This window comes from Balaenoptera musculus, chromosome 1 (assembly GCF_009873245.2).
Source record: "Balaenoptera musculus isolate JJ_BM4_2016_0621 chromosome 1, mBalMus1.pri.v3, whole genome shotgun sequence".
Classification (NCBI taxonomy): Eukaryota; Metazoa; Chordata; class Mammalia; order Artiodactyla; family Balaenopteridae; genus Balaenoptera; species Balaenoptera musculus.
The window spans coordinates 116,969,455-116,988,091 of record NC_045785.1 but is presented as its reverse complement, the minus strand read 5'-3'; the positions used below and the strand labels follow the sequence as shown (position 1 = coordinate 116,988,091).

The following is an 18,637-nucleotide window of genomic DNA, read 5'->3' as shown; positions in this document are numbered from 1 at the left end:
CCTTGCCCCAAAGGTTGTGCAGTTCAGCTCCTCTGTGGATCTCAGCCAAAGCCCTCCAGTATCTCTGTCCATTGTGTCCCCTTTGTTGTGGTCACCTGCATCAGTTCTTTCAGTCCTAGGATATGTAGGTAAGATGGGAGAAAAAGCAGCCACACTAAACTTCTCAGAAGGCAAGTATTTGAGAGAGCTCTAGATCTTGCACATGCAACATTCACCTGATAATACTTAACTCCTAAGCTGAAACATGGTTGGTTTGGAGATCCTTGAGGTCTACTGTGCCTTCCAAACCTTTAAAATTTACTCCTATTGTATTTAGAACATTTTAACAGCTCTAAGGTGCTAGCTGTTGGCTTCTTATATGTGAGAGCTCCAGCTTTTCTGCTCACAACTCTCAGTGCATAAACAGTACTATTTCTGGAAGCCCTATTTAGAGCTGGGGATATAGGCCAAATAATCATGATGGCAGCCAGTGAGGAGCCAAGAACTGCCTAGTCTCAGAGTGGGCACTGTTTTCTTCCATGCCGTGGAAAGAGGATGGTCCTCTTTTTTTTTTTTTTTTTTTTTACAAACCCTAAACAAATATGTAGGTGGACCTGGAGTATGCTTTCCTCGCCCATGGCTCAAGAAATATGAAAATTACCTATTTCTTTGATTCTTAAGACTACCCCCAACCACTAGATAACTAACTTTTAGAACTAAGCTGTAGGGAATGAAACTTGGGTGCCATTTCTCTCCCCACCTGAGGGTGTGGAATTGATTTTGAGGATGAGCCCTAATGGCGGTGTTTTCCTTTGGTATCACTGTTCATATCCCTTGGATACTTCGTTAAAATAGCAAATCACCTGTCCTTTTGACTTGTATAGAATAAATAAGCTGTGAATAATTCACACAGAGCAAGAGAGAATGGGCTTATTATCTTCTTTCCTGGGATTTTACAACAAAAAAGGTAGATGTTTCTCTTGCTGAGACATTTTATTATTATTTTTTTTGAGACATTTTAAATGCAGCCCTTCATAAAGATAAAGGAATGAGTTAGACAACCTCTAATTTTAATCTTTAGAAACCTCATCCTTTCCCTTTTTTCTCCTTCAGTTGGCCCTGGAACCAGACTCTCCCTGTACGTTCCTATCTGCAGGTGAAGATGCAGTTGTCTTCACCATTGACCTCAGACAAGACCGGCCAGCTTCGTAAGTATAGCAGTAGTATTTTTACAGAATTGGATTTCTTGGTTTTGAAAATATTGCACGTGTCCTAGGTAATGCTCAACTCTCTGGTCCATCAGAATGGTTCCTTTGTATTTATGATAAGAAACAGATGAGTTTAGGGGAATTCCTTACTTCTTTGTTGTCTGTTTCTCAGCAGTAAAATACTATTCACCTATCTTCATTTCTAAAGCAGGGTTCAGTTATCTTGTTATATGTGGGCTTTAATAACTGGATAGTCTTCCACTCTCCATTCACTTGGGTGCCACTCAACTTCCCCACAAGAAGCACGTTACTAGCAACTTAGAGATAAGCTCCTATGTAGTTTTCACTTCAATTTTGTGTAGAAATGTAAAAATTAAATGATAATTCTTGAACAAAAATATTGGTAGCTATAGTAGAACTCTATCATATCACAGCTTATTTTTACATGAATCAGAGACTCATAGGTAAATTATATCCCCTTTTAGCTGTGTGATATCATAGAAAGAGCATAGCATCTTATTTGGATCCAGGCAGACCTAGATCAAATCTCAACTTGGGCACTACTAGTAATGACCTATATAACCTTTCTGAACTTCAGTTTCTTCAGCCTCACTATGGGTATAATCAGTCAGTCTTATTCTCTCTTTTTCTGGTTTCTGTGAGGATTATTGATAAATGTGTTTGATACCTCAGCATAGTGTCTGGCACCATGGTTGGAACATACTGACTTGTAGCTACTAATTATTTCAGTTTCCTTTTTTCATTTTTATTGCTTATAATAAACAAATATATCTTGTTTTAAAAACTCAAATAATGAAGTATGTGGACAAAATGTAAATGCTCCCTCATGTATACCTCCCCTGCCCCCCACTTTTCTAGCTATTGATAACCATTGTTATAAATTTTGAATACCTTTTCAATCCTTTTTGTATACATTTATGTATCTTACTATATACATATACAGTCTTCCCTCCAACATGGGATAATTGTACATATATATAAACTTACATATACGTATGTTCCTGCAATTTACTTTTTTCACATCATGATGTATTTTGGAGAGCTTTCTACGTCAGACCAAAAAGGCCTACCTAATTTTTTCTTCTTAAACATTTTATTTATTTATTTATTTTTATGTGGACCATTTTTAAAGTCTTTATTGAATTTGTTGCAATATTGCTTCTGTTTTATGTTTTGGTTTTTTGGCCAAGAGGCATGTGGGATCTTAGCTCCCTGACCAGGGATTGAACCCCTGCCCCCTGCGTTGGAAGGCAAAGTCTTAACCATGAACCACCAGGGAAGCCCCTATGGCCTACCTCATTTTTAACCATGACATCTGTGTCATAGCATTGGTGTACCACAGTTTGTTTAACGACTACCTAGTTGATAGATTATCTACATTATTTATTGTATTGTTAGTCTTAAAAACTATTTTTTTTTTTTTAATATGGCATTCTGGAAGTTTATTCTAGGATCACAAAGTGAGGAAGAACTCAAGATTTCAACTTTTCAGAACTCTCCCCCCTTAAAAATTATCTTAACTCTTACATGTCAATACCAATATTGAGTAAGGGGTGTCACTGATTTACATAGCATACAAGTAAAATATAAGTTAATTTAGGGAATATAATCTTAAGGCTGATTATTATTAGACTTTTATTTTTAGATAAGTATACAAAAAGTTGTCTAGAAAGTGAAGAATTTAAAATAGTGGTTAAAGGATGGAAATGTTTTTGGCTTGTGGAAAGGATATACTGGTTATTTATATAAAACTTAAGAGGATGAAGATTGAGAGATAATGAATGGATTTCTCCTGCAAAGGGAACAGGCCTGGGTGACAAGGGATCTGCCTCCTAGTACTAGCCTGCAGTTATATAGCTTTGAGAAAATCATTTAATCTCTTAAACTGAATGATGTTTGTTATTTTCAGTTCTCAAGTTCCATGGTTCTGTGATGATAATGGAACATTAGCAAGTTTTCCAGAGGGGAGTGGAAGGACAAAGATGGAAAAAATGATATGAGTTTGTTTGGTCTGCTCTGGTAGAGCGTTGTGAAGCTGAGTGAAATCCTATGGGTCAGGTTCAGAGGAAAACTACTGTTAGGCCACAAGAAATTGGGAATCTGGTTCAAGTAATGGGCAGAGTAAATGACTGGCAGATTATTGAATGTGTAATGAAAAGATGTAAGCAGAAAATCTGACTGAGAGTTGATCAATGGATCTAGGTGCAAGCAGTAATAGGTGGGATAGAAACTAAAAGGGGGAACATAGGAGAAACTTTGAGTAGGAGGAGGTCCAGATTCTGACCTTAAGAAAGTTTTTGCTTTAGGGGTTGAATTAGTGGAAGGCTAGAATGAGGTGGGAGGACTGAATGTGAAGGTCATGGCTAGAGTGTGTATCCGTATGTGTTAAGCTGGTGCCTGAACATCTGCGTATATCAGAGGCATTTTTGTGTGAAGTTGGCATAGGGGAATTTTTCTTTTGTGTATACATAATAGCTGAGTCTCTGGAAGCTGGTGATATTGGCTAACATCATAGGAGGAGTTGGATTTGGAGCTGTGGGTGGGATATTCATTTAGGCAGCGGAAGCTAGTTTGAGATATTCTTCAGAGGAATCCTTTGGTTTGATCTGTAATTGTTTTTCCCTTTTTCCTGGAACATACCAGCTCGCTAAAAACTGCAAATTTTAAGGCAGAATTTGGTAAATTTGTTTCATATGGCTTTGTGTGCTGCCTTGCTCTGGTGTCAAAACGGTTTTTTTTTTTCCTGCTGCCATTATCAATCATTTTTATAGCACCTCTGCATTTTCCCCACAGGGCTCAAGGTGCTCTGTGCATTTATGCATTAGGAGAGAGAATTGTTTGTTTTAGGTGAATAAATGGAGGCATAGAAGATTGAGTTCTTTGTCAGGATTAGATGACAGTGGAGCCAGTACTTCATAATCTATCCCCTCACTTCTTTCATTTTGCTTCTGCATGGTAACTGTTATGTTTGTCTGACCCTCTCCTTCTAAAAATCCAAATTGCTGAGGAAATGAGATGTTTCTCTGAAAAAGAGCAGCAGCTGCTCCTCTTCCTCTTCCATATCTAAAGCCCAATTAGAGCTGCCTCTTCTCCATTGCTAGTTTTGTTCCTGAAACTCTTTTTTGATTTGTTTTCTGCCTTGTGTTTTGGGTATGTGTGTATTTCCTAATGACATTTATTTTTAATGACCTTTGTACACTATTCTTTTAATGGAAGGCTGCAGAGATTTTAAAATTAAATTTCTCCTTTGCCTAGAGCAGTCTAGGATGGAGTGACTTTGACCATTCAGAGAGGATGCTGACATCATTTACAAAGAAACTTATTGTCATAGTTATAGTTCTTTCATTTTCTGTAAGCACCAGAAATGAGCAAAAGCTTAGAATTAAAAATGAAAGCTGTCATTCATAATCGCCAAAACTTGGAAGCAACCAAGATGTACTTCAGTAGGTGAATGGGTATACTGTGGTATATCCAGATAATGAAATATTATTCAGCACTAAAAAAAAAAAAAGAAAGCAAGCAAGCTAAAGCCCAGTCCCTTCCTTTCCTGTCTTCCTTTTCCTATAAATTTACTAATCTTTATGATGTCATATTTGACAGGTTGAACGCTTCAATCTGGGAGGAGTATTTATAGGGCTACCCTTAAGGTGGGACAAAATTATGGCTCTTTGGCCAAAATCTTCTGGCTAAAACTCTGAAATTTTATGAGGTTTCCTCGGGGTCCCATGCCCTCCTAAGAATCACCTTTTTTTGTGGTACAACCAGAAGAATAATTTAGAAATAATTTTTTAGCATTAAAAACAGCTGTCTTGACAAGAATCTCTGCTCCTAATTTGCTTCAAATAAGGGAAGACTAATACTGTTTTCCTTTGTATTAACCGTTGCTTGTCGTTTTTCATCGTGCATTTTTAAAGCTGGGTTTTAAGTGATACTTCTCTGGAATTTGGGAGATAGATTCTGACCGTAAGGTCTTTTCCTTTTTTTTTTTTTTAATGTTTATTTTTAAATTTTTATTTATTTTGGCTGCGCGGGGTCTTAGTTGCAGCATGTGGGATCTTCGTTGCAGCGTTTGGACTTTTTAATTGCGGCATGCTGACTCCTTAGTTGTGGCATGCTGACTCCTTAGTTGTGGCATGCCTGCAGGATCTAGTTCCCTGACCAGGGATCAAACCCGGGCCCCCTGCATTGGGAGCACGGAGTCTTACCCACCGGACCACCAGGGAAGTCCCCCTTAAGGTCTTTTCTGTCCACTGTTTCTGTGATTCATCCTCCCCTCACTCCCTGCTCCCAGATGATTGGGAAGATGTACTTACAAGTAGAGGATGGGAAGATGTGGGTAGTATTGTCTCTTTAATGATTGGTTGTCATCATATTGGACTCAAGCTAAGGCTACTGAGGAGCAATACTTTCATACACCTTTAATTTATACTTCTTGAGGAACACCAGAAAATTACTACGTTTTTTCCATCTCCAAAGTAGCATTTAGTAAATATATATGGTGGTGGGTTTTTTGTTTTTCTTGTTCCAATGTACGAACAAACAAAAACCACTTCTTTCTTCCAAGTGAGAATCTGTTTTGGTTTCTTATTAGCTGTGTGTGCGTTACTGTCTCTGTTCTCACTTGCCATGACTATCTGGATCTTTTGGAGAATATGACTTACATACTTTTTCTACTCTGAAGAAACTGGTGGTGACAAAAGAAAAGGAGAAGAAGGTGGGGCTGTATACAATCTATGTGAATCCTGCAAATACCCACCAGTTTGCAGTGGGTGGACGAGATCAGTTTGTAAGGTGAGTCTGTGGCTCTTTTGTGTCTTTGAGAGTTTGAGACTGTGATGTATTGTGTACTACCAGCTGTCCCTTATGGAAGGCTATGAATTGCCTAGGAGTTCATTAACCACCATCTTTAATTTTTTGCCATCTTCCAAAGAGTTTAAACTTCCTCTGACATATTCTGTTCCCTAATGTAGCAATCTCTGAGGGATGGCTTAACATGTTATAGATATTATCAAGTTCTAAAGAAGTTTGATGAATTGACCAAGTTCTCCACCTAGCAGCTAGGCATAAACCCAGGTTTACTAGCAAGTGCTCTATTAGTAAATATTTTCTACCATTTTTCATATATAAATTAACACGTACTAGAAATTTTGAATGCTGGTTTCAGATACAGAAATAATTTGACTTGGGAGTACTCATTATGAACTTCGGGTTTTGGCTCCCGGGATCCTGAACCACTTTTCTTTATCTTTAGTGATATCTTTGTTACTATGAACATTTCTTGTAACACTGTCTATTGAGATATATCCTAAGGAAAACAGAGTTCATGGATTCAGTCGCCATGTGTAGCAGTTAGTTTCCTTCTGGCCCCTTGTCACAATTATATCCCATCCCTATCCAATTGGCCTATTTTTTTTTTAACATCTTTATTGGAGTATAATTGCTTTACAGTGTTGTGTTAGTTTCTGCTGTATAACAAAGTGAATCAGCTATATGCATACATATATCCCCATATCCCCTCCCTCTTGCATCTCCCTCCCCCACCCATCCCACCCCTCTAGGTGTCACAAAGCACCGAGCTGATCTCCCTGTGCTATGCAGCTGCTTCCCACTAGCTATCTATTTTACATTTGGTAGTGTGTATATGTCAGTGCTACTCTCTCACTTTGTCCCAGCTTACCCTTCCCTCTCCTCCCAGTGTCCTCAAGTCCATTTTCTACATCTGCATCTTTATTCCTGTCCTGCCCCTAGGTTCATCAGAACCATTTTTTTTTTTAGATTCCATATGTATGTGTAAGCATACGGTATTTGTTTTTCTCTTCCTGACTTACTTCACTCTGTATGACAGACTCTAGGTCCATCCACCTCACTACAAATAACTCAATTTCGTTTCTTTTTATGGCTGAATAATATTCCATTGTATATATGTGCCACATCTTCTTTATCCATTCATCTGTCGATGGACACAGGTTGATTCCATGTCCTGGCTGTTGTAAATAGTGCTGCAGTGAACATTGTGGTACATGACTCTTTTTGAATTATGGTTTTCTCAGGGTATATGCCCAGTAGTGGGATTGCTGGGTTGTATGGTAGTACTATTTTTAGTTTTTTAAGGAACCTCCATACTGTTCTCCATAGTGGCTGTATCAATTTACATTCCCACCAACAGTGCAAGAGGGTTCCCTTTTCTCCACGCCCTCTCCAGCATTTATTGTTTGTAGATTTTTTGATGATGCAATTGGCCTATTTTTAAGTATATTTCTTTGGTTTCCAAGAGATCATCAGTTTGAAAGGGAGGAAGGAAAGGATCACTAGAAGAATGAATGACTTTATGCTTTCCTGATGGTGGATGAAAAGCATTATCTTCCTTTTTATTTATTTATAAATTTATTTATTTAATTTATTTATTTCTGGCTGCGTTGGGTCTTTGTTGCTTCACGCGGGCTTTCTCTAGTTGCAGAGAGCAGGGGCTACTCTTTGTTTTGGTGCGTGTGCTTCTCATTGCAGTGGCTTCTCTTGTTGGGGAACACGGGCTCTAGGCATGCAGGCTTCAGTAGTTGTGGCTTGTGGGCTCTAGAGCGCAGGCTCAGTAGTTGTGGCGCACGGGCTTGGTTGCTCTGCAGCATGTGGGATCTTCCCAGACCAGGGCTCAAACCCGTGTCCCCTGCATTGGCAGGCAGATTCTTAACCACTGTGCCACCAGGGAAGTCCCATCTTCCTTTTTAAATAAGAGGATATTTTTATAACTGTATTCTGTAATTAATTTTATTAATAATCACAGGGATGGGACTAAATTTTTAGAAATACCTGAGAGATGATCTTAACTTGTTGAAGAATCCTGCCACAAGAGAACTGGGCAACATTGTTGCTCTCTTCTTCTTCCCCTGTTTCCCTTGCCTTCTAAATTCCTTTCCTCTATTCACCAATAGCAAATGTTTAGCAGTAGTTTTTTTTTTAAGATAAGTTGTTGATCCAAAATGGGGTTGCAGTTGTCAGAACTTCCAGGTGCTTCCTCCTCCAAATCAAGCATTTACTGAATTTTCTAATTTGCATTTCCTGCTTAGAGCTCTGGATTCATGGAAAAGTCTGTGTCTCTAGATAATTCAACCACTAGGACCTTGATGTTTGGAGGAGAGTGGAGGCGTTGGCTGTATTGAGAACTGCAATTGATAATGCTTTTATCCAGAGCTAATACTTTCTCAGGGTGAGAGTGGGGCTGGAAATTAGTTTTAGCATTTCATCACAAGGAGAAATACTCAGATCTTCTATTTCTTATCAGCCTCAATATCCTTTATCCCTTTGTACATGCCAAATTCTCAGCATGTAATAGGCTGTTTACTCGACAGAAGCACGTGTAGATTTTGAGGCACACTGATCGCCTATGAGCAGATGGCCCTTTCACACCCTAGCTCTTCTCTGATCATCCTCAATTTCTCTGGCACCTCTTCAGTTCAGCCAGTTGAATGTTTTGGAATTCCTCTTTTCTGTTTTGTTCTTTGAAAGAACTTTAGGCTCACCTGCCAGTACAAATTTGAAAATATTTTTGCTGAGTATTTTATATCATAACACCATTAGCTTTCACTAACCTGAAGGAATTCCTTTAGGGGAATACAGAGAAATAGCTTACTCATCCTCAAGGCTTTCACATCATAAATACTGAATTTTAGTTTAGGATTGTGAAGGAGCATTTAAGGGAAGCCTTAGAGAGTCATGCTTTTTGGAATATGACCAAAAAGGGGGGATGGGCAGGGAGAAAGAAAAAAGGTAGGCAAGTGGAGGGTGGCATAGATTTGAGTTTCTGCTACTAAATCCTGTTTAGGTTGGTTTAAGAATTTGCAGGAGTGAAGAAAAGGAGAATGTATCAGATGAATGAATCCTGTGGTGATAGATTTGGCAGTGTGATTGGTTGACATGTAAATTTATTGCTAAAGGATTTGGTATAGGCCCTGGTTTATAAAACACAGTCAATAAATAGTCACTTTGCTCCTCTATCTTTATCAGCAACATTGAGAGAACACTAGATTAAAGGCAAGTTGGGGGAAGAGGAGGTGAGGAGGGAAGAGAGAGGCTTAAGGTAACAAATTAGTGGGCACCTGGAGGCCTGTGGAGAGAAATGCAGTAAGGGTGTTGAGACAGTGCTGAAACCATTCTTTATTTGATTTAAAATGTCCAGGGTATAGGAAGACTCAATAATGTGGAGATGTCAGTTCTTCCCAACTTGATCTATTGATTCAGTGCAATCCCAATCAGAATTCCAGCAAGTTATTTTATGGATATCGACAAACTGATTCTTAAAGTTTGTGTGGAGAGACAAAAGATCCAGAATATCCAACACAGTATTGAGAGAGAAGAACAAAGCTGGAGGCCTGATACTACCCAACTTCAAGACCTATCAATACTGTAAAGCTACAGTAATTCAGACAGCATTGTATTGGTGAAATAGACAAATAGATCAAAAGAACAGAATAGAGAGCCCAGAAATAGACCCTCATAAATACAGTCAAGTTATCTTTGACAAGGAAGCAAAGGCAACAAATGGAGAAAAGATAGTCTCTTCAATATATGGTGCTGAAAGAACTGGACATCCACGTGTAAAAACGGAATCTAGACATAGACCTTACACAGTTCACAAAAGTTAACTCAAAATGGATCATAGACCTGAAAGTGAAGCCCAAAACTATAAAACTCCAGAAGATAACATCGGAGAAAACCTAGAAGACCTTGGGTACGGTGATGCCCTTTTTATTTTTATTTTTTAATTATTATTATTTTTAAAATTTATTTTATTTATTTTTGGCTGTGTTGGGGCTTTGTTGTGGTGCACGGGCTTCTCATCGCAGTGACTTCTCTTGTTGCGGAGCACGGGCTCTAGGCGCGTGGGCTTCAGTAGTTGTGGCACGCAGGCTCAGTAGTTGTGGCTCGTAGGCTCTAGAGCACAGGCTCAGTAGTTGGGGCACACGGGCTTAGTTGCTCCGTGGCATGTGGGATCTTCCCGGACCAGGGATCGAACCCGTGTCCCCTGCATTGGCAGGCGGATTCTTAACCCCTGGGCCACCAGGGAAGTCCCTCGGTGATGCCTTTTTAGATACAACATCAAAGACATCCATGAAAGAAGTAATTGATAGGTTAGACTTCATTAAAATTAAAAACTTCTGCTCTGTGAAAGACACTATCTTTCAAGAGAATTAGAAGATAAGCCACAGACTGGGAGAAAATGCTTGCAAAAGGTACATCTGATGAAGGACTGTTACCCAAAATATACAAAGAACTCTTAAAACTCAACAACAAGAAAACAACCCAATTAAAAAGTGGGCCAAAGACCTTAACAGACACCTCACTGAAGAAGATACACAGATGACTAGTGTATGAAAAGACGATCCACATTATATGTCATCAGGAAAATGCATATTAAAACAACAGTGACATACCACTACACATCTATTAGAGTGGCTAAAATCCAGGACACTGACAGCACGAAATGCTGGTGAGTACTGTGGAGCAACGGGAACTCTCATACATTGCTAGTGGGAATGCAAAGTGATACAGCCACTTTAGAAGAGAGTTTGATGGTTTCTCCAAAACTAAACACACTGGTACCATACAATCCAGCAGTCAAGCTCCTTGGTATTTACCCAAAGGAGTTGAAAAGTTATGTCCACACAGAAACCTGTACGTGGATGTTTATAGCAGCTTTATTCATAACTGCCAAAACTTGGAAGCAACCAAGGTGTTCTTCAGTATATGAATGGATAAATAAATGGTGGTATATCCAGACAATGGAATATTATTCAGCACTAAAAAGAAAAGAGCTATCAAGTCATGAAAAGACATGGAGGAACCTTAAATGCATATTACTAAGTGAAAAAAAAAGCCAGTCAGCAATCTGAAAAGGCTACATACTGTATGATTCTAACAGTATGACATTCTGGAAAAGGCAGAACTATGGAAATAAGAAAAAGGTCAGTGGTAGCCAGGGGTGGGGTGGGGCAAGAGAGATGAATAGGCAGAGGACAGAGGATTTTTAGGGCAATGAAAGTACTCTGTGATATTATAATGATGGATATACGTCATTATACATTTGTCCAAACCTGTAGAATGTACAAGAGTGAACCCTCAGGTGAACTGTAGACTTCGAGTGATTATCATATGTCAGTGTAGGTTCATCCTTGGTTTAAAAAAAAAACCTACCGTTTTGCTGAGTGATTTTGATAATGGGAGGGGCTGTACATGTGTGGGGGTAGGGAGTGTATGAAAAACCTCTATACTGCCCTCTCAGTTTTGTTGTAAACCTAAAACTGCTTTAAGAAAACAAAGTCTTAAAAATTAAAAAAAAAATTTTTTTTAATGTCAATGTCCTGTCCTATGCACAGATAATAGGGGAATTTTTTTGTATTTATCTTTGTATCACCACTGTCTAGCACAGGGCTTGGCAGTCTACCCTGTTTTTGTAAATAAAGTTGTATTAGAACACAGCCATAGCCATTTGTTCACATATATCCATGGTATGCTACAGTGGCAGAGTCTGGAAACTGTGACAGAGACTGGATGGCCTGCCAGCTTAAAATATTTACTGCCTTGCCATTTAAGAAAAAGTTTGGGGCTTCCCTGGTGGCACAGTGGTTAAGAATCCACCTGCCACTGCAGGGGACACGGGTTCGAGCCCTAGTCCAGGAAGATCCCACATGCCGCAGAGCAGCTAAGCCTGTGCACAACTACTGAAGCCTGTGTGCCTAGAGCCCGTGTTCCCCAACAAGAGAAGCCACCACAATGAGAAGCCCACGCACCGCAACGAAGAGTAGCCCCCACTCGCCGCAACTAGAGAAAGCCCATGCGCAGCAATGAAGACCCAACGCAGCCAAAAATTAAATAAAATAAATAAATTAAAAAAAAAAAAAGTTTGCCAACCCCTAGTTTCAAGCATCATATCTAGAATATAGTAGGTTCTTAATAAATACTTATGGAAGAAAGGGGAGGGTAGGTAAGGATTTCCTCATAAAGAAGAGCATTGGATACAGAGGAACACGGAATGGTCCATACAACAAGATATTGAATATTTAAAATTTTTTACTAATTTGATGACTTGGGAAGATAATGATGGCTTAGTGACATTTGAGAGCTGTTGATTTAGACTTAGTTTAGAGGGAAAAAAATCTGATTATCAGCTGCTATATTTGCTGAAGAGTAGTAATTGGTAGTACAGCAGTCTCCTATTTGTCTTCTTTTTTTATTGGTTCATTTAAAAAACATTTCCTGGATAGTCTATTTATGCAAGATATTAATGGATTATGGAGAATACAAACATACATTGATTTGTTCGTTTATTCATCCAGCATTTACTGAGCATTTGTTGTGTGCTAGGTACACACTTGACTAGACATAGTTTCTGCCTTCAGGGAGGATTCGGGAGAAGCAGATATATATAGGGATTAAAAATATTAAGTAACTTACCCAGTATTGCTCATCTAGTAAGTAGCATAGTATCTGAACTCAGTTCAGATGCCTTAAATATGTTGGAAACCATTTCACTATGCTGTTCTTTCTCACAGAGGAAATATTAAAGACAAATGGGAAGTATTTCAGGTAGAGGGAACAATATGTGTAGAATTAGGATAACAAGATGTGACATGGTATGTTCAAGGAAGCATAGTTTTTTTGTTTTCTGTATAATGTATAGGATCTTTGAGAAGTGGTAGGCAGCCATACTAAGTAGTTTGGACTTTATTTAGTAGAAAGTACAAAATCACTGAAGAGATTTAAGCAGGGAATTTACATTAAATTTTTCATTTTAGACATAATTCTGGTGACAGTATGAGCAAGGAAATCAGAAGATTACTATAAATAATGTAGGCAAAAAATGACTAAGGGTGGAGAAAGCAGATATAGTCAAGAAATATACCCAGGAAGTCAAATTGACAGGAAAGAAACTAGATACGTAGGAGAGAAAGGACCTGATTTCTGGTTTGGCCACCTGAATTTAGGATGGTGCCATTAACAAAGATTTGTGGGAAAGGGTAGGTCTAGAATGATCTTAGCTTAAAAAGGAGAATGATTTTACTTTTGGACATTCCGTTACAACATTCATTTGGCATGTGGATATAAATCTAGAGCTCACTCAGAACAAGTGTGGGCTGGAGACACAGATTTAAGAGACATATCCACATATAGGTGGTAAAGTGTTGGTAATGGAATTTGATTACCAAAAGAAAGTATAGAGCAGAATTCTTCCTCCCTTTTGAGTCTCTGGCCTCTTTGAGAATATAAGGAGAACCATGATCCCTTCTCCCAGGAAAAATACACATAAGCACAGTTTCTGGGCATTCACATATACTTGAACTCTAGGTTTTAAAATTTCCTTATGTAGAATCAGAGGAGAACTTAAGACCAGACCTTTGAGGAACATCAGCATTTAAGGGGTAGACAAAGACAAGCCCATGAACAACATTAAGGAGTGGTTGGACATCAAGGAAAGAAAGTGTTTCAGGGAAGGAGTAATGAGCAATGTCAAGACAAGAGAGAAAGGCCTAAAAAAGTATCTTTTTGGTATTGGCGGTTAGGTTACTGATGACTTTAGCCAGAGAAGTTTCAGTAGTGAGTTGAAGGCCAAAGCTAGATTAGAATGGAACGAGAAATGAATAGGAGGTGAGGGAGTGAAAATGTTGAATGCAGATTGCTCTTTTCAGTAATTTTACTACAGGGGGGAAGGATAGAAAAAGCCAGAGTAGGAAAGGTCAGTGGAAGGATTTTTAGAAAATGGGCAGACAATGGTGAGGAAGAGGACTAATCAGTGAGAAATGGACTAATCAATCAAACAAGGTCCTTGGAGGGATGAGATTAAGAGCAGCTGTGGAGGAATGAGACTCTGAGATTGGAGGAGACTGATGCGTGAAGACAGGGACTAGATCTGTCTTGTTCCTCACTATATTTCTAGCACCTGGCATAATACTTGGCATCTAATCCATGTGTCATAAATAGTTGCACAAATGATTAAAGTTTGGATTGGTAAGATGAGGAAGGTGAAGGTAGTTTGATGCTTGATGAGAATGAAGGAAGGAGAGAGGGAGTCTTGAGATATAGTTGTTGGTTTGTAATAGTTGTGGGAAGAACTAGCCAAATAAAATTTCAAAAAAGGATTGAAGACCCACTGACTTACATAAAGCATGGTCTCTGCCCATGAGTAATAAACCGTACTGGGGAGGCAACATACATGCAAAAGGCTCTATAATAATGTTATTTCAGTGCAGATAAACAGTAAATGATACAAAAGCTGAGAGAAGAGATAAGCCACTTCAAAATAATATAATTTAGCATTACTACTTGAAATGAGAAGTACCTGGATAAGAGTTTTGGTTTGGAAGAGGGGTGGGAGAAGAAGATTTTTGAGGAAGAACCTGAGCCAGAAGCTTAATTGGGGAATGTCCTTTATCTGTCCTGACATCCAGCTGACTGGTGTTCCTGCCATTGCATCGAATTGCAACTCTTCAGGGGATGTTTGTAAATTTTGACATTTTCATTGCTTCTTCCACTGTAGGATTTATGACCAGAGGAAAATTGATGAGAATGAAAACAATGGAGTACTCAAGAAATTCTGCCCTCATCACCTGGTAAGATTCATGAAGGGCCAGTGGCTCCAGGCTTCCCTGACTCAACCCCAAGCCTGCCCCCAAACTTGTTGGTATGGTGGGAAGAGCTTGGACTTTGGAGTCAGACACCTGGATTTGAATCCTGGCTCTGCCACTTACCAGTTTTGTGGTCTTGGGCAGTCACCTTACCTCTGTTAGCCTCAGTTTTCTTATTGACAAAATAGAGATACAGATAACTGCCTTGTACCACGATGGTAAGGCCTAATGAGATAATGTATATATGAAATGGCTAGCACACAGAAGACAACCAGTAGAAAGACCTCGCCCCACAAGGTGGTCAAGTTTCATCAGTTGTACTCCTGTCTCTATCTCTCTGTCTATCTTTCTCTCTCTCCCTTTCCCTCTCTTTTTCTCTATCTCTGTCTCTATATCTATCTATCTCTGGGAGAAGATACAGGGGAGTTGGAAGGAAAACCTGTTTCCTGAAGGTGGTATAACAAATGGGGGGGTGGGGCATCAGTCAGTATCTGCTCCTTATTGCAGGTGAACAGTGAGTCCAAAGCAAACATCACCTGTCTTGTGTACAGCCACGACGGCACAGGTACGTGAGCAGGGCCCAGCTCCTAGGCTGGCATGCCCCCTCTGTCTAGGGAGCTGCTGAGCCAGTGAGGCATGTGCCCTCCAGTGCTCACCACTGTGCTATAGCTCCGAGTGGAGCAGCTGGGGAGTAGTTGCTGATGGTGAGCACACAGCGGGAGGATGCAGCAGATGACCCTTGGAGATGCCAGGCACTTGCAGAATGCTGCAGATGATATTTGGCAGGGCTTGTCCTAAAGCCCAGACTATTTGGTTGAGCAGGTTCTTATGCCTTTGACTCATTCCTGAATAAATGGGTATGATCTTCCTGAGCATTCTGCTACCCCTGGGTTGGCAGCGTGTTCCTAGTCTACCCTAGACACCTGAATTGCCTGCTGTTCCAACTGAGTAAGATGGGTGCTATACCTGGGTATTAGGAGGGGGCACTACTGGCAAGAAGCCCCACCCCAACCCCCAACTCCTGGTCCTAGCTTTTTTCAGCCTTTGCCTTCACTGCTGTGTGCTTGTTCTTGGCAGAGCTCCTGGCCAGTTACAATGATGAAGACATTTACCTCTTCAACTCCTCTCACAGTGATGGGGCCCAGTATATTAAGAGATATAAGGGCCACAGAAATAACGCCACAGGTGAGGCTGTCTTTCTAGGTTTCTGTACCCCAAGTCTGTTGGTTTGAAGAACCACAGTATCTCATGCAGGTTGTGCAAATAAGAACTACCTAAAGGAGTAGGCCACCTGTCACCAAGTGACAACAAGCCTAATTGGGCTGGAGTTTTCATAGGCCCTCCTGTGCTAGAGGAGAGAGGGCTCAGGAGCATCTCTCACCACTACAGTGTTGTTACTTGGTCTGGATGTAAGGAGACTAGACTGACTATATTTTTCTTATGATTTCAGGTAGCTTCAGGATTAAAAGACTTATTAGGGAGTTTGGGAAAGCCCTCCTTAGTTAGTGGCACTGAATTGCCTAAAATAAGGGGGTGAGCTTGTACTTACAGGGAAGAGGAGGAAGTTCTTTTGAATGAGGCAGAAGAGGAGAAATGGTGATAGCACCTCACCCAAGTTTGCAGTGACGATTGGCCTTTTTTGTTCTGTCTGTGCTTCCCAAACTTCGCTGTACAATGAAGTCACCTGACAATCTTTTAAAGATACTGAAGCCTGGCTTCCATACCCATCCATTCTGACTTAATTGGTATGGGGTGCACATTGATTAGGATTTTTAAAAAGCTCCCTTTGATTCTAATATACAGAAAAGTTGGAATCACTGCTCTTTGTTGTTATTAGTGCTCCTATCAGATGTCTGTCATAATGTTGACTGGGGAGAGCAGTTAGTTTTCCTTTTTCTCTTGAGCTGGTGAGAGGAGAGGGAAAAACCTGTACTTGGATCTTAGTCCTTGGGCATACAGAAGAAAGTGTTCCAGTCTCATGATTGGTATGGAACTGGACGTAGCCGTTGGGACTCCTGGCTTCTCTTACTAATTTCAGAGGGTGGAGCCCTGTTGTTCAGAGTCTTGGTAACAAGCACAGTTCAGGTGCTTCTTATAGGCAATTGTGGCATATACCTCCATCAGTCTTAGGTCACCTAATGACCCAGGAAGCATTGACAAGGTACCAGTGAAGCACACATACCAAGGATAATCCTAAGGCATAGGACAGTGCTGCCTAGGAGTGGGCAGAGCTGGGGCCATTCAGGTTGGGACAGGTGAGGCGTTAGTGAGGCCTATGGTTGCTCCGTAGGGTGCAAACTAATGAGACTGAGGCTGTTGCTAAGGACTGCAAACTCCTCAGCTCTATGGACCTCTTTAGGAGAATATAAATAGTCTCTGGAACTGGTGTGATTCTTATTCTGTCTATTATACATGCATAATCCCTTGATTTGTTTTGTGAAAGTGAAAGAAATTCTTTGGCTCTTAGCTGATTTAGATTTGTGAATAACTATATTTCCTGTGAGGTAAATATATGTCGGCCTGATGCCAACTCTCATGTGGTTTATTCCTTCATTTGTCATTTCAGTGAAAGGCGTCAATTTCTATGGCCCCAAGAGTGAGTTTGTGGTGAGCGGTAGTGACTGCGGGCACATCTTCCTCTGGGAGAAATCATCCTGCCAGATCATTCAGTTCATGGAGGGGGACAAGGGAGGCGTGGTGAGTATGGTGTGCTGGGCTGGCTGGCTTCCTACTCTCTCCAGTCATTAAGGTAGGCTTTAACAGGGCCACTGAATTCTCACTCTGACAATGTAATACCACATCTTAGAGCTCTAAACAGCTAAATAAAAAGACAGTATAGTCTGCGGGTGCTGAGGTTTTAATGGAGTATTTTCTTCCCTTTCCTGTCTTCTGCCCCTCTACAGCACGGTTTATTAAGAGGAGAAAGGGATTTTAGGGAAGAACCTCTGGCCTGAGTGAGGTATCTTTAGGCATGGACCTTTTCCAAAACAAAAGCATTAGTGTTCAGGGCACACCATCCTACACACTGTAGTAGGTAGCTAAGTAGTGATCTTGAATAGATCCTGGATTAGCGGATACAAGCTAGAAGGAGCATTTTTTCTGACAGTTGGGAAAATCAGAATATGGTCTGTATATTGATACAAACACACATAATATGTATGCATATATAGGGAGAGAGAAATATGCTCCCGCCCCCGTGACCATTTTTGTTGTTTGACTGCTATACAACCCGTGATCATATCATAGTCTGCCTGTCCTTTGAGTTCTACAGACAGCCTCCATATAGAGATAGGGCAAAAAGGAAGCCTGGGGATCGTGAGTTGGGGAGTGAAAGGTGGGTCAGCTCTTAGGATGCATCTAGCTAACCATAAATTTTTTGGTTTTTTTTTTTTTTTGAGACCTAGAGTCAAGAAGGATTCAGTAGCTTTCTATTACAAGGTTTTCAGACTGCAGAAGATAAGAAAGAGGCAGTTTGGGCAACTACATTTTACTGACTACCCAAGATAGTCTTGTTAAGAGCTTCTAAGGGATGGCTCAGATGCTTATTCTTTCTTCCTTTTCATTCCTTCTAAGCTGTGGGGAGCTACAAAGAACCCAGCCATCTCTTGATGAGGTTTATCCAGAGTGGTGTTAGAGTTTAGAATGGTTCATTGCAGTTGGGATCCCATTTCTTCTTGTGTGTCTCTTATCCTGGTGTGAGGCTATTTCAGACTTTCTTCTGGTTTCCTCTGAATTTTGGGGACCTGGGACCAGTATAGACCCAAGGCTTCTATGGCTTGAATATAAGTGGAGAAGAGTCTAGAACTTGAAGGTGTG

General features: G+C 40.2%; 1 protein-coding gene across 10 annotated transcripts in view; it reads left to right on the top strand.

Annotated features, from left to right (window-relative positions):
- The window catches only part of DCAF8 (DDB1 and CUL4 associated factor 8), a 42,986-nt gene that overhangs the window by 19,572 nt on the left and 4,777 nt on the right, over positions 1 to 18,637 (top strand). For all 10 annotated transcript variants that reach the window (XM_036835919.1, XM_036836267.1, XM_036836527.1 and 7 more), the window contains 6 exons: positions 1,093 to 1,187; positions 5,889 to 5,999; positions 14,734 to 14,806; positions 15,329 to 15,386; positions 15,899 to 16,006; positions 17,388 to 17,518. In XM_036835919.1, coding sequence (XP_036691814.1) covers positions 1,093 to 1,187; positions 5,889 to 5,999; positions 14,734 to 14,806; positions 15,329 to 15,386; positions 15,899 to 16,006; positions 17,388 to 17,518 — 576 coding nt within the window. The remainder of the gene's footprint in view (positions 1 to 1,092; positions 1,188 to 5,888; positions 6,000 to 14,733; positions 14,807 to 15,328; positions 15,387 to 15,898; positions 16,007 to 17,387; positions 17,519 to 18,637) is intronic.